The 12,857-nt window shown below is 51.4% G+C and overlaps 1 protein-coding gene across 1 annotated transcript in view; it reads right to left on the bottom strand.

The window, feature by feature from the left end:
• Window positions 1-769: 769 nt before the first annotated feature.
• Window positions 770-12,857, bottom strand: part of RTN4RL1 (reticulon 4 receptor like 1) — a 29,853-nt gene continuing 17,765 nt past the window's right edge. The window contains exon 2 of the mRNA XM_038158363.1: window positions 770-3,903. Within this exon, the coding sequence (XP_038014291.1) occupies window positions 2,540-3,903 (1,364 nt within the window). The 3' untranslated portion in view covers window positions 770-2,539. The remainder of the gene's footprint in view (window positions 3,904-12,857) is intronic.

The raw sequence follows: 12,857 nt of genomic DNA, 5'->3' as shown, positions 1-12,857 counted from the left end.
CCTATATTATAGGAGTTACACGCAGACTTAAAAAAAAAATTAATAAAGTGCTTCTCTTCTTCATTCTCCCACTGAGAGCTTTGATTTCCAGAGTATGAAACGAAATAACCAACATAACAACATGCTCCACTTCTGAGGGACAGTGCCAGACTCATTCAGTTGCTATTGGTTATAGAGAGTAGGACATGAGGGAGCTATTTCAGACCACGGATTATTTGTTCTGGCTGCATTGGACATCCCTTTAGTGGAGCTTTAGAGCCCTGTAGACAGAAAAGTTTGGGTAGGAGCTGGAAGGCAGAGGGCTTGATGAAGTAACCTCTTCCTTCCTCCTCCCAGAATTACTGTTGCTATTCCCCAAGAAGGGCGTCTAAAAGAGAAGCATCCAAGCCTCTGGCTTTCCTTGCTTGCAAGATGGACAGAGGAGGCCGTGCCCCTCCAGCTTCCCACTCTCAGCATCCAGCTGCTCGTAAACACAAGCGCATCGGGGAATTTTCTGCTTCTCTTTTCAGTGGGAGTTTCCCTTTCCATTTCCAGATACCTCCAAGGGATCTGCCACTGTGTAAATACCCTCTCCCCTTCCCCAAAGTGGAAGAGCAGATTTGGGTTGGGACACCAGATTTCCCCAGCTGGCCCATCCTTCCTGGAGCTAATTGTGTGTCTGATGGAAAAGTGCAGCTGTTTTTTTCAGCATTTCCAGCCCCCCACCTGAGCCACAGGCTCAAAAACACCACCACTGAGATATGGTTATGGAAAGAACAGAAGCCTTTTCTTGTCCAAGATCACTTTTATTTCCCTTGTTTCATTAACTTCAGTGTCTGTTTGGTCTCACACATCCACGCTGACAGGGAATTCACACCAACTGCAGAATTTGGGCAGCACCTCCCCGAGCCCATGGGCTGCCGTCGGTGGAGCTGCCAGCTCTGCCATGCCCCCGACCAGCAAACACATCCCTCCAGCACTTGGTTTAACCCAGGAAGAGGGGAGCAGGATGCTCTGCTCCCTCTCCCCCACCTCCCCACAACCCCCTTTGTACAGCTCTCTTGGACCACGGATTTCTCTCTCCTGCCATGGACCAGAAACCTCGGGCACCGCGCTTCTCGCCGGTCCTCTGCAAGCTGTAGCTTCCCCCTACTCTGACTCTTCCAGAATCTGTTCCTTTTAAGAAACAAAACCCCTCCTGACTCTGTCAGGTCTGTCTGCAGCCTGGGAGCTGCTCCTCGCTGCCCCAGTGAAAACCTTAGTCCAGCTATAAAGGTCCTCACGCCACTGCCACGGCTGGGAAGCCCCTCTCTGCCTCCAGCCCCAAAACCAGCCCCTTTCCTCCCCGGGGCCTCGCGTGCTCTCCGGAGACAGAGCTCTATGGCTCTATTTATTTGGGCTAATTAATCTCTCTCTCTCCCCCATGCCAGTTACAAATTAGGATGTAAGGGTGAATTTTGGCTCTCTGGGTATGGACTTTGCTGCATCGCACACAACCACCCCCCGACCCCTCCCAAAGTTTAGTGCTCTGAATTGCTGAGAACATTGGTCCGTTGTGGTTCCCCCGCGTGTACTGAGCCCGCCTGATGGCTTTCAGCATCTGTAGGCACTGCTGCCGGTTTGTTTTCTCAAGGAAAAAAAAAAAAAATCATATACTGGTCTGCTATAAATTCAATAATACAATCCTTAGTTCTGAAGATACAGTTTCCATATAGTTTATAAACATTGTAAGACATACATATGGATAATTGAGGGGAAGAGGGGGAGCCTGTGCAATTGTTGGGGTTTTTTTCTCAGATGTGTGAACATGGTTACAAAAAACACACCTCCTGCAGGTACCTCATTTCTTTATGTGTTGGGTTTGTTGGGGTTTGGGTTTTTTCTTGTTTAATTCCACCTCTAATCAGTCTTTCCTTTGGTTGTCGGCTACTCCAAGCCCAGCAGGCAAGCCCTGTTCTGCTGTAATGCCTGAGATATTCAGGGGTTTGAGATTGTCTTCTAAGAGATTCCCAGCCAACTTTGGCCTCTGGGTTTGGAGCCAAAAGGGCTAAAACGTGGGAGAACCAAATGTCCTTATTACATCGGTATCAGTGTCCTTGCACTCACTTTCAGAGAGAAACAGTGTAGGCTTAATCGGTGATGGTTTTTACAGCAATTATGTTCCTTCAGTAATTGGAGGGGTCGTTCGGAGCGCTCTCAAACGAACGGGATTTCACAAGAGCATGGATACAGTCCATTTGTCTGGGTGTTGTCACCGACGAATTGGTTACCATCCCCGTTATCTGCTTTTCGTAAGGTTGGCTTTTTTGTTGCTATTGTTGTAGGTGCTCGGTTAGGCTGTTTGTGACAAGGTGTGATAATGCCTTTTAATCTGCTCCCACCGCGCTCGGCACAGTCCGGCCGGGCACGGAGACAACCCTCAGAAGCCGAGACAACGTTCTTCCCTTCGCCAGGCCAACGCTGAGCCACGTACAAAAAAACAAGAAGAAAAGAAACTCTGGTCCTTTGTAGATTGGTGGCAGTACAGCTCCGCTCCGTCCGCGGCCGGGGCTGGGGGGGCTCAGCGGATGACGGCCGCCAACACCACCATAAAAACCAGGAGCGACGCCCTGAGCCCCGGGCAGCCGGCCGCCTGCTGCACCCCGCTGGGCGGGCGGATGGGCGTCCGCCGGGTGCACTTACCCTTGCGCTTGGGGGACAGCGTGGGCATGGCCCCGAAGCTGTATTTGTGCTGATAATCAGGCACATAGTCTGGGACCTCCTGCCCGTTTTTGCGCGGCCCCAAGGACACCGGTTTGGAGGTTCGGTTCCGGCTTTTGTGGCTGGTGCAGTTCTTGCCGGGTTTGCGGAAGCCCGGCCGGGAGCCGGGGGGGCCGGCGGGCTGGTTGCTGTGCAAACTGTTCTCAGCCCCTCGCTCCTTCCCCTTCTCCTTGGAGGAGTGGTGAGGGTGGTGGGATTTGGAGGCTCCTCTGTCCGCCGTGGAGAAGGTGTGTGTTTTCATCTGGTGGAGCGACTCGGACCCTGAACAGTTCCTAAAGTCTTCTGCTCTTAGCACCTTGAGGTCCTTGCCGTGCATCTGCTCGGGGGACTCGCAGATGACGCTGGAGCTGGAGCCTCTGAACCTGTGCAGCCATTCCCAGAGGGAACGGGCTTTGCAGTCGCAGCTCCATGGGTTCCCGTTCAGCCTGAGAAACTCCAGGGCTCCCAGGTGGGCCAGGCAGTCCCCCTGCAGCTCCGAGAGGCTGTTATTGAACAGGAAAAGGGTGGTCAATCTTCGGAGGTCATGAAAAGCCCGCCTATGAATCCACTGCAGCTGATTTTGATGGATGAGCAGCCGATCCAGGTTTATTAGTCCCCTGAACGTGTTCTGATGGAGGCTCCAGAGCTTGTTTCCATGGAGAAAAAGATGGCTGAGGTTAACCAAGTCAACAAAAATATCATCCTGCAGGAACTCAATGTGGTTGTCTTGCAGGTAAAGGTATTGCAGGTTGTGGAGGCCACCGAAAATCCCGCTGGGGAGAGAGCTCAGCCCGCACTTGTACAGATACAAGGCGTGGAGTTTCACCAGCCCTTGGAAAGTGTCTGCAGCTAAAGCCCTTAAGTAGCGGTTGTCCCCCAGGTCCAGCTCTTCCAGGTTGATGAACCCATCGAAGGTGTTGGGGTCGATGAAGGTGATGTTGTTGGAGTAGATCCAGAGGGTGACCATGGAAGGGCTGAAGTGGCCCCGCAGCAGCAAGGTGATCTGGTTGTTTTGGAGGAAGATCCTCTCGCTGTCCTCGGGGATGCCCTCGGGGATGGTGACGAAGTTGTGAGCCTGGCAGCTGACAGTCATCGGGGAGGGGTAGCACACGCAGTCGGTGGGGCAGCCCAGGGCAGCGGGCACCTTCAGCCCCAGCAGCACCAGCAGCAGCTCCGCAAACCCCCCTGTGCGGAGAGAGGGGAGAGCGGCGTCAGCGGGAACCGGGCACCTCCCGCCCACCCATCGCTGCTGCGGAGACTATTCCGGGTGAAAAACGCCCCCAATTAGCTCAGCCCTCCTCTCTGCTCATGAATTACCCACGCGGCTGTGATGAGTAGGCTCATCACCCACGGCAGTTAAAACGTGATGTATGGAGTACTCCCTGCCTCCTCTCCCTGCCTGCAACAGGCGGCTGGTTGTGTTCCCAGCCCGGAACGGGCAGGAGAAACTTTCTCGGTGAGAATTCACGCTGGCAGAGCAGGCAGCAGAGCCCCTTGCCTGCAGGCAAGGAAACGCCGCGGTGTGAGAGCAAACAGGGGAAATTCAAACCCTCGCAGGTGTCCCCACTCCTCTTGAAATGCATCTGTTAAATCTCGGAGAGGAAAAGCTGCAGAGATTCAGCAATTCCCGGCGAACCACCTAAAATTACACGTGTGCAGCGCATCCCACTCCCCCCAAAGGCACAGACCCATCCCCACCGTCTCCTTTCACTACAGTTGTTAGACACCACCATCCACCCCGAAACCCGAGTGATTTACAGGGAAATATGTTGTCGGCAGTTGGTGGAAAAGGCTGAGCCGAAAACTCCGTTTGGAAGTGGGATGCTCAGACATATTTTTAAATGGATGTCCTGTGGCAAAGCATATTGCATCCTCTAATGCTACAGTATGTGCCTGTGACTGGGGCTTTCTCGCAGCAGAGAAGCAGAGAACGAGGCAGAACCGTCCCCTCCCTCTGCTCAGCTCCTCAGAGCTCCGGTTTCGCCCCCCGCTCCCGTCTCGCTCCCACTCCTCGCACCAGGCTTGCTTTCGGGCTATTCCTTCTGCGCCGAGTGGCTTTTCAGACTCATTGCACCAGACTTGTCATTTCTCATTCAGATTTTCCTCCTAGATTTGGCTTTTTCCTCTTACACGCAAAATTTGCTCATGTCTAATGAATTCTGCCTCTGGACTTTACAGGGAAAAGGAGTAACAGCGGAGCAGCGCACAGCTGCCGGTGCCATCCTGCCCACGAGTCCTACTCAGCTTGTACTAATCTGAAAAAAGAGAGTGGAAGTAGAGTTCATCTCTAATTACTCCACGTCGTTATCACCAGCTAGTCCAAGAGCCAGGACCCCTTGGGCTTTTACAGTCCCTCTTTTCAGTGCCTACAGCCTAATAAGAGTTGGAGGCACAAAAACCTCACTGTTTTCTTATTAATTGTGCTTGAAATATAACTGGGTGGTTGCTGTTGCCTTTTCCCTGGTATGGAGATCTGTTGCCGTTTAGTTAACAGCAGGTGACCCGTCCATCTAGACCCATCCTTTCAAGGCAAAGTTGCCACATATTTTAGATAAACTGGGTTATTCAGACTCTCCATAAATCACCAGTAAGAGCCAGTCATCGCTGACTGGGGCATTAATAGGGAAAAAATAGCATCGCTGCCCGAAGCATGGGATCGAGCCTTGCCTGGGAATGGGAATGAGGGGGACGACTTCCAGGCACTGCCCTTCAGAAACGAAGCACGGGCTACCAGCAGGGATGTCTCATCCCTGCGCCACTGCCAAAAAGGGCTGGTGAGTCGGGAACGCTGAATTCGCGACAACTCCTACGGCTGTGTAGGAAAAGGAACATTCTCCAAGTCACTGCCGTAGCATTTTGGCTTTGCTGTCGTGCCTCTGCACGATGAGCGAGGGGCTGCGCTGGTGGGAGCGTCGTGCTGACTACCCCGAGCTCCCTGCCAAAACGGGAGCCCTGGCTGCCACTCACAGCCCGGGAAACAGCGGTGTCCTGAGGATATTGTGATTATCCTGCGATGGGAGAGAGAAGCAGTGTTTGCAGATATGTTCCGCTGGATTTTTTAACTTGAGGATGCGCTCCGCCAAGGTGGGACGACTCCACGTCCCCCGTCTTACCTCGGTGACACCGGAGCACGGCGCCTTCCGTAGGTCTGATGTTTATTAGTAAAACCCTGCCAGGCACAAGTGCTGTGACGATCTCCCACATGCAGAGTCTGTTATTGCAAATACCAAATCACAAGGGTCTGAATCAATAAACCATCTCCCAGCTACACGCAGCAGGTTGGAAGATTACATATTGCTTCCAAACAACAGTTTTATGCGCTCTTCCGTGACACGACAGTTGCCAGGCTAACGGGATTACTGACGGGAGGTGGAGCTGGGCAGGGATCTGGGAGCATACAGGATTTCACGTGTAGGGATGGTGATGACAGGAGGCTGTTAGCAATGCGTGGTGATGGACCAAGGCAGCCCAGGCCTCCCTGGAGCATGGCCAAGGTAGAGGCTCCTGCCGAAAGGGAAGGCAGCGTTTAACAGCTCGCTGCCTGCGGGGATAACTCCGGAGGTAAAGGTCAGAGGGAACTGAGTCCATCTCTTTAATTAACAGGCAGCTCTGAGTTAATGGCTGGAGCTTCTATGGAGAGAGAGATGGGATTCCTGCAGCCAGGGGTGGTGGTGAGGATAGGCTGGGGTTGTTACTGGTTCTCAGCTCCCCGAGAATAGGATGGGAAGAAAAGACAGGGATGTCTTTCCCCCTGTTGCATCTTGGGAGTAAGGGGAATGGGGAAACAGAAGGATGGATACTGAGAAAAAAATGGGTGAACAGGGGAGCAGGACTTGGATAGGGAGTAGGTTTACATTAGGTATAATAAACGGATTTTCCTTGCCAGGGTGGTGAGGCCCTGGCACAAGCTGCCCAGAAAAACTGTGGCTGCCCCAATCTCTGGAAGTGTCCAAGGCCAGGTTGCATGGGGCTTGGAGCAACTTGGTCCTAGTGGAAGGTGACCCTGCCCTAGATGCCCTTTGAGGTCCCTTCCAACCCAAAGCAATCTGTTTTTCCATGAAGGTCTGGACTCCCCAGTGGATGCGCACAAGGCCTGTGGTCTCATCAAGGAGGCCTTCCCTCCAAGTCTGTAAAACCTGCTGACTGCTTAGTGCTGTGAGAAGCTGCTCCTGGCATGCTCTGGGACTGGTCCCAGTTTAGATCTGGGAATGAGATCCCCAAAAAGCAAAGAGGTTATGAAGCCATGAAGCTCCTGAGGCTGGTAACCCCAGCACTGGGATATCCAGCTGCCAAATCCAACCGAGGCACGACTGCCAGGAGCACTTGGGTCTCACTGGGCTTCCCAGACTGGAAAACACCATGGAGCCTCCTGAGAGGCCCCAGCCCAGCTCTCCTGAGAGTTTGACCCTGTCTAACTTGTTATTCCTGACTCAGCCCTTTCAACTTCATCTTGTAAAGGTTGTGAGGCACACGGAGGGTCACCGGCCCGAGTGTCGGAGCTCACCGGGGAGGGAGAGCTTCAAAAGCAGCACAGAAAAATCCTCCAGAAACCTGCTGGTGAAGTGAGTAAAACCAAATCCCTGCTGACATGGATAAAACCAGCAAAGGGGTGTTTATCTCCTGCCTTTCTCCCACTGACGTGCTGTGTCACCCCGGCCTCTGCTCGCCGAGTCCTTCTGCTGCCTCCTGCTTCTGACTGAGGTTTCAGTGATTGGAATGAATTCGTCTGACTGTCCAAACCATTTCCCATGTAACATCCCTCTAATTGGGCATTAATTAGGCATCAGTTAATGAATGCTTGAAATAATTTATCTTTGGATGCGTCCAGTTTGCAGTCTTACTTTTAACAGCATTAGACTCATTATTAGATTAACATCTTTATAAATGTTCTCCATTACCTGCTTGTTTCCATTGTCTTAGCCTTATTACTGAGAGTGAAAATCACTCCTCCCACATGCATTATTGATGAGTAAGGACTTTCTATATGTAGCACGGGATTAATTGTTATACAGTGTAATGCATTTAGCGTGAAGCCTCAATTTGTGCAAGAGCTGAAGGCAGCCAGAAGAATGCAGACACCCGGAGCCAGCATGATCGGCCAGACACTGCACATCTCTCTCCAGCCCAGACCAGGTTCCTCCCAGGCCGGTGCCAGCACAGGAAGAAATTTGAAAAAAAAAAAAAACAAGAAAACCCTGGTTTGATACCCAGGATCAAAGACAAATGGTTTGAAGGGTTGGAGCACCTCTCTGCCACCACGGCAGGGACTCTTGACTCCGCAGTGCCACTTGCTCCAGAGAGCCAGGTGTACCTGCCCCGGCAGTTTTCTTGCTTTTTAAGGTTTAGAACATTTTACTCTACCTCTGAGCCAGGCAGGGACTCGGTTTCTTTAGAAGATGATGCCACTTACTTTCATTAGGAGGCTCAGACTCCAGGCCAAGACATCACTTAGGACAAGGATGGGTTTGTCCCTGGGGGGGATGCACCTGCAGGACCACCCCAAAAGGCAGCCCTGCCACAAACCCCAGCACCCCCTCTTGGCGAGCTGCTTCTCTCAGATGGATATTTTCACCTCTCCACCCGGACGAGCTTATATGGGTCAGAGCCTGTCTAATTCTCCAGCAGGAGAATCCGCTCTCGAGGATGGAGCAGGTTGCTTCTCTTCCAAATCTCTCCTAAACCCACCATCTGCTTTGGGAGACCCATCTTAGCTCATGTCTACATGCAACTTGACTGCCTGCTTACTGTGTCCATTACCAGGGCTGCTCAAGCTGTTAGATTTATAAGCTCTTTAGAGCAAAGCCCTCGTCTTCTGCTTGCTGATTTATGTATCTTTACTGCCATAAAACACTATGTATAGCTACTACATAATATAAATAATAATACTTAACCAGAGTGCGCTACAAGTGGGGACAAAGCATCTGCTCACAGGCAGGATTATCAAAAAGGGAGAAGCTTCCTCATCACTCACCCTCTTTTGAGGCCAAACTCACACCTGCTCTAACACCAGCACCTCACTGAGCTCTACACAGAGATTTTCCTGTCCTGTTCCCACCCTGGATCTATCAAAGGATTTTTCAAAACCCAACCCTAACAAGCTGGTGCACAAAGACATGACTACAACCCCGGGGGGAAAGTACACTTTGAAACTTGGGAACGACCTCAGAATTGGATGTTCACATAGAGAGAAACTGTTGTTTAGGGAGAAAAAGCAGCCTCAAACGCTCACAATTCCATCAGCTAAGTGAAGGACGATGAAAGGCAAGGACAGAGTAGCAAAAGCAACTGGGCACGAGCCAAGAGCCAAACTCAGGATCTGGGACGGTTCGACAAAGCAGTGTCAGACCCTGCTTAGCAGCTGCAGGGTTTATTTCCTCTTATTCTTCTTTTTTTTTTTTTTTTTTCTGTTTTGCAACACAGAGGATAAAATAAACACGCCCATGCTGACTGTCACAAAGCCTAAATTCCCCAGCGAGCAGCAGCTCCCTTTCAGCCTCTGTGCAAAGCCCCTTAGGTGCTGCCCCACAGTCCTGCAGCAGGAGCATCCTCTCTGGGATTGCTCCCAAAACATCAGCTGCAGCTCCCAGCAGCAGGACACGAGGCTTTGCTTTCTGCACGGGCTGCCTTTCAGCCAGACAGTGGCAGCCACCCATCCACCTTCATCATTTTATTATTTTTTTTTTGCGACCGGTGTCATAAATAACTGACAGATCCCAGCTGTTTGGAGTTATGGTTTCTGATGGAGTGACAGCTGCTCCCAATCCCCCAGTCATCACCCCGGCAGTTCTGGAACATTTCAGCAACATAAAAATCATTGGAGATAATTTCGGTTTTGCATAATTTGGTTAGGCAAGCTGTGATTTAATGGCAATTATGACCTCCGAGGCAGAAGATGAGCTTGGAGGCTACTGGCTTCACACGACTTTAGCTCGGGGTGCAGCATCAGGGATGTTCCAGGGAGATGGCACTACAAGGAAAAAAAAACCTTCTCCAGCAGCTGGAAATTGCCTTCCTTGGCTGGCAAGTGGAAACACTGTTCCCACAGGAAGAAGCATACAAGGAAATTTGGAAGGAATAGTGCTAAGGAAAGCTCTGGGAAGAGACTGGTGCCAAAAGATGCATCAGGAGGTACCTTTTAAAGAAAAGCCAGGAAAAGGCTGTAGACTGGGGAGTGCCTTTGCAAACCCCTCTGTGTCACCAGTACCTCGTGTGTTAACTGGTACAAACGTCCTCTTGGTCCCTCTCAGAGCAAATCCTCCTCCTGTGACTGAGATGGGGGAGGTGGAATCAGGAATGGGCAGTGGCCTTTGCAGGCAGCTGCCTGCCCTGGGCACTGCCCTTTGCTCTCTCCTCTCACAGGGTTTCTCCTGCTCTGGGCTGTGCTGCCTCCTCTCCCTGGGTGCTGCTCACCCATCCCAGAGCCCCTTGGTTTGCATTTCTCCAGCCGTGACTGAAAGGAGCAACCCTTGGGCAGCCAAGCTGTGCTGGGAGGTCAGCTGAGGATGGAGAACCGTGCTCAGGAGCTCTGGGGACATCATGGGGTTTCTGGCTGGGGGTAAAACGTGGCTCAACAGCAGGAACAACTTTTGTTTGGAGCTGAGAAGGTCCAATTTCCCCACTCCATCATGGCTGTCAACCAGCTTGGAGTTTGCAGTGAGCTCAAGCTCAGGGTGGAGACCCAGGGCCAGCAGCACCCCAAAATCCAGTCCTTTAGGGTGTTGCAACTTCAATTTACATTTGCTGACCTGGTAACTGGAGCTGCTCACCTTCCCCCACCAAAGTCAAGGCCAAGGTCACCTGGAAGTTTCTGGATGGTGGTCATTAACTCCTATTGCAGTTTGAAACCAGACCATAAATTTCATAGTGTAATAATGTAAAAATCAATAACTCTGTTTGAAACAATAGCTTTGTCTTCCATTTCAGCCGGCTCTGATATCTCCCCACAGACCACGTCCCTCTGAATCACACAAATAAAGAGAGAGGAGCGATGGGTGGCGGGGCTGCTGCTCCCCTGCCAGGTGCCCAGTCCCTCCATAGTTACAGATTCAATTAGTTCATTTATTCCTCTCGTGCAGTTAAACTCGAGGATGATTGAACAGGAAAAAATAAGGAGCCTTTTATGCTCAGTCTCTCTGACATCCCGTCCAACACGGCGTCCCTGAGGCTTTCCATGTGAGAGCTGCCCAAACCCTGCTCTCTATTGCCATGGGCAGCAGGGCCAAAACCCAAAATACTTCTGGAAAGATGCAGAACCAACTCACACAGACAAAAAACAATGGAAGTCCGCTCTTTTCCAGCTCTGGCTTTTTGGGTGAGCGAGGTCTGGCTTCCTCTGCTTGCTTATTTTCCGTTGTTTGCTGTAGCACTGGCTCAAAATATACATCGAGAAGCAGGATTGTCTTTCACATGTTGGTGGATGTGTGATCCTCAAAAACAAATTAGCACCGATTCACTTCTATATAGAGTGCAGCCGTCAGGGAATCACTCCTGAATTCACAGCGAAGGAAAGTAATAATGCTTCCAGCGTGCTAATCCTCTCCAAGAGCAGCCCCTGAACTCTCTCCTGGTGCTGGAGGCACCACTGGAAATTACAATTGTACTGAAAAAATAATAAATAAATGCAGAAATTGGCAGGGTTTGTGCTAGTCCAGAGGATTTGTATCCTAATGTGGAACTCCCTGTTTAATTAGCACTCCTCTCTGTCTGCATCTCCTCCTCCTGCTCTCAAGCTAAAGAAAAAGGGGGAAAAAAGGAGGTCAATGGTGGAAGTGGCTGTGGGATTGAAACTTGGCTATAGAAACTTGTTTAATTTAAATGCTGCTTTCAGGACTAACACAGGCAGAAGCAGAGGGAGTGTAGAGTGTGTTTCCCCAGTATAATCTGCTCTGCTTAACCCCAGTTCTGAGCACATCTTCCGTGGCAGGGATGCCCTTGGTGGAAAACTGCAGTGGGATGCTGCTGGTCCCGTGGCTGCAGGCACAGGGAACAACCCCAGAACCTCAGGTTTGGGAGAAGAGTGTTAAATCAGAGGCTGTGCTGCTGCTTGTAGCAGCTGGAGACAGATCTGGGATGGGATGGGATGGGATGGGATGGGATAGAATATTTCTGTTGGAAGGGACCTACAATGATCATCTGTTCCATCTGCCCAAAAGCTAAGGCTTGTTATTAAGGGGGCTGTCCAAATGCCTCTGGAACACTGACAGGCTTGGGGCATCAGCCACCTCTCCAGGAAACCTGTTCCAGGGTCTGACCACCCTCTCAGTGAATAAACGCTTCCTAATGTCCAGTCTAAACCTCCCCTGGTGCAACCATTCCCACATGTCCTGTCCCTGGACATCAGGGGAAACAGACCATCCTCTTCTCCTGGCTCTGCTGCAGGGTTTATTGTGCCCCTGTGTCTCGCCCCACTGCGCATCTCAAAAGCCACTGGGACGATTTAGGAGTGCAGGAATGCTGGAGAGAAAGGCACATCCCTCTGTGCATGGATGAGTCAAATCCCTGGGTCCTGCTGTGGCTGGAGGTGTCAGTGCACACCAGGATGCTCCTGCTTCTCCAGGAGAGAACAGCATGGACCACGGAACACCCTGAGCAGGATTCCAGGCATGGATTGGGGTTTCACCAGCTACTGGCACTGCTGTCCTGTCTCCCAGCAGGCAGCAGGCAGCCCCTGCTGGTCCCCAGCACAGGACAGGGTCTGGCAGGACTTGCCAGCAGCCTGCAGTGAAGCCGGGACAGAATTTGGCAAAGGACAGGGAGATCTCAAGGTCCTTGAGAAGGGACTAATAATTCCAATTGCCCCCGAGGAAAGAAATACAGGATGTCTTGAGCTTAGTGGATTGTCTGAGACGTCTCAGGGGATCATCAGATACTTCCACTCCCTTTTTGTCCTGAGGTGACAAGTTTTCCTTCCCATTCACAGAAATGCAAAGCAGTTCATTCACAGCAGTAATAAGAACGATGTCCTTTGTCAAACAGCCGGGGAGTGAACCCTTAGAGGTGCTTTACAGCAAAACAATTGCAGATGAAATGACAAAACCCACCCCAGCTGAGCACCAGCCAGATCGGTATCAAACGCTGAACAAGCTCATGTGTAGAGAAAGCAGATTCACCAGCCCGCTTCCCTGCCAGCAGCTGGCCAG

This window comes from Motacilla alba, chromosome 19 (assembly GCF_015832195.1).
Source record: "Motacilla alba alba isolate MOTALB_02 chromosome 19, Motacilla_alba_V1.0_pri, whole genome shotgun sequence".
Taxonomy (NCBI): domain Eukaryota; kingdom Metazoa; phylum Chordata; class Aves; order Passeriformes; family Motacillidae; genus Motacilla; species Motacilla alba.
Note: the sequence above shows the minus strand (reverse complement) of the source record. Positions and strands in the feature narration are given on the sequence as shown.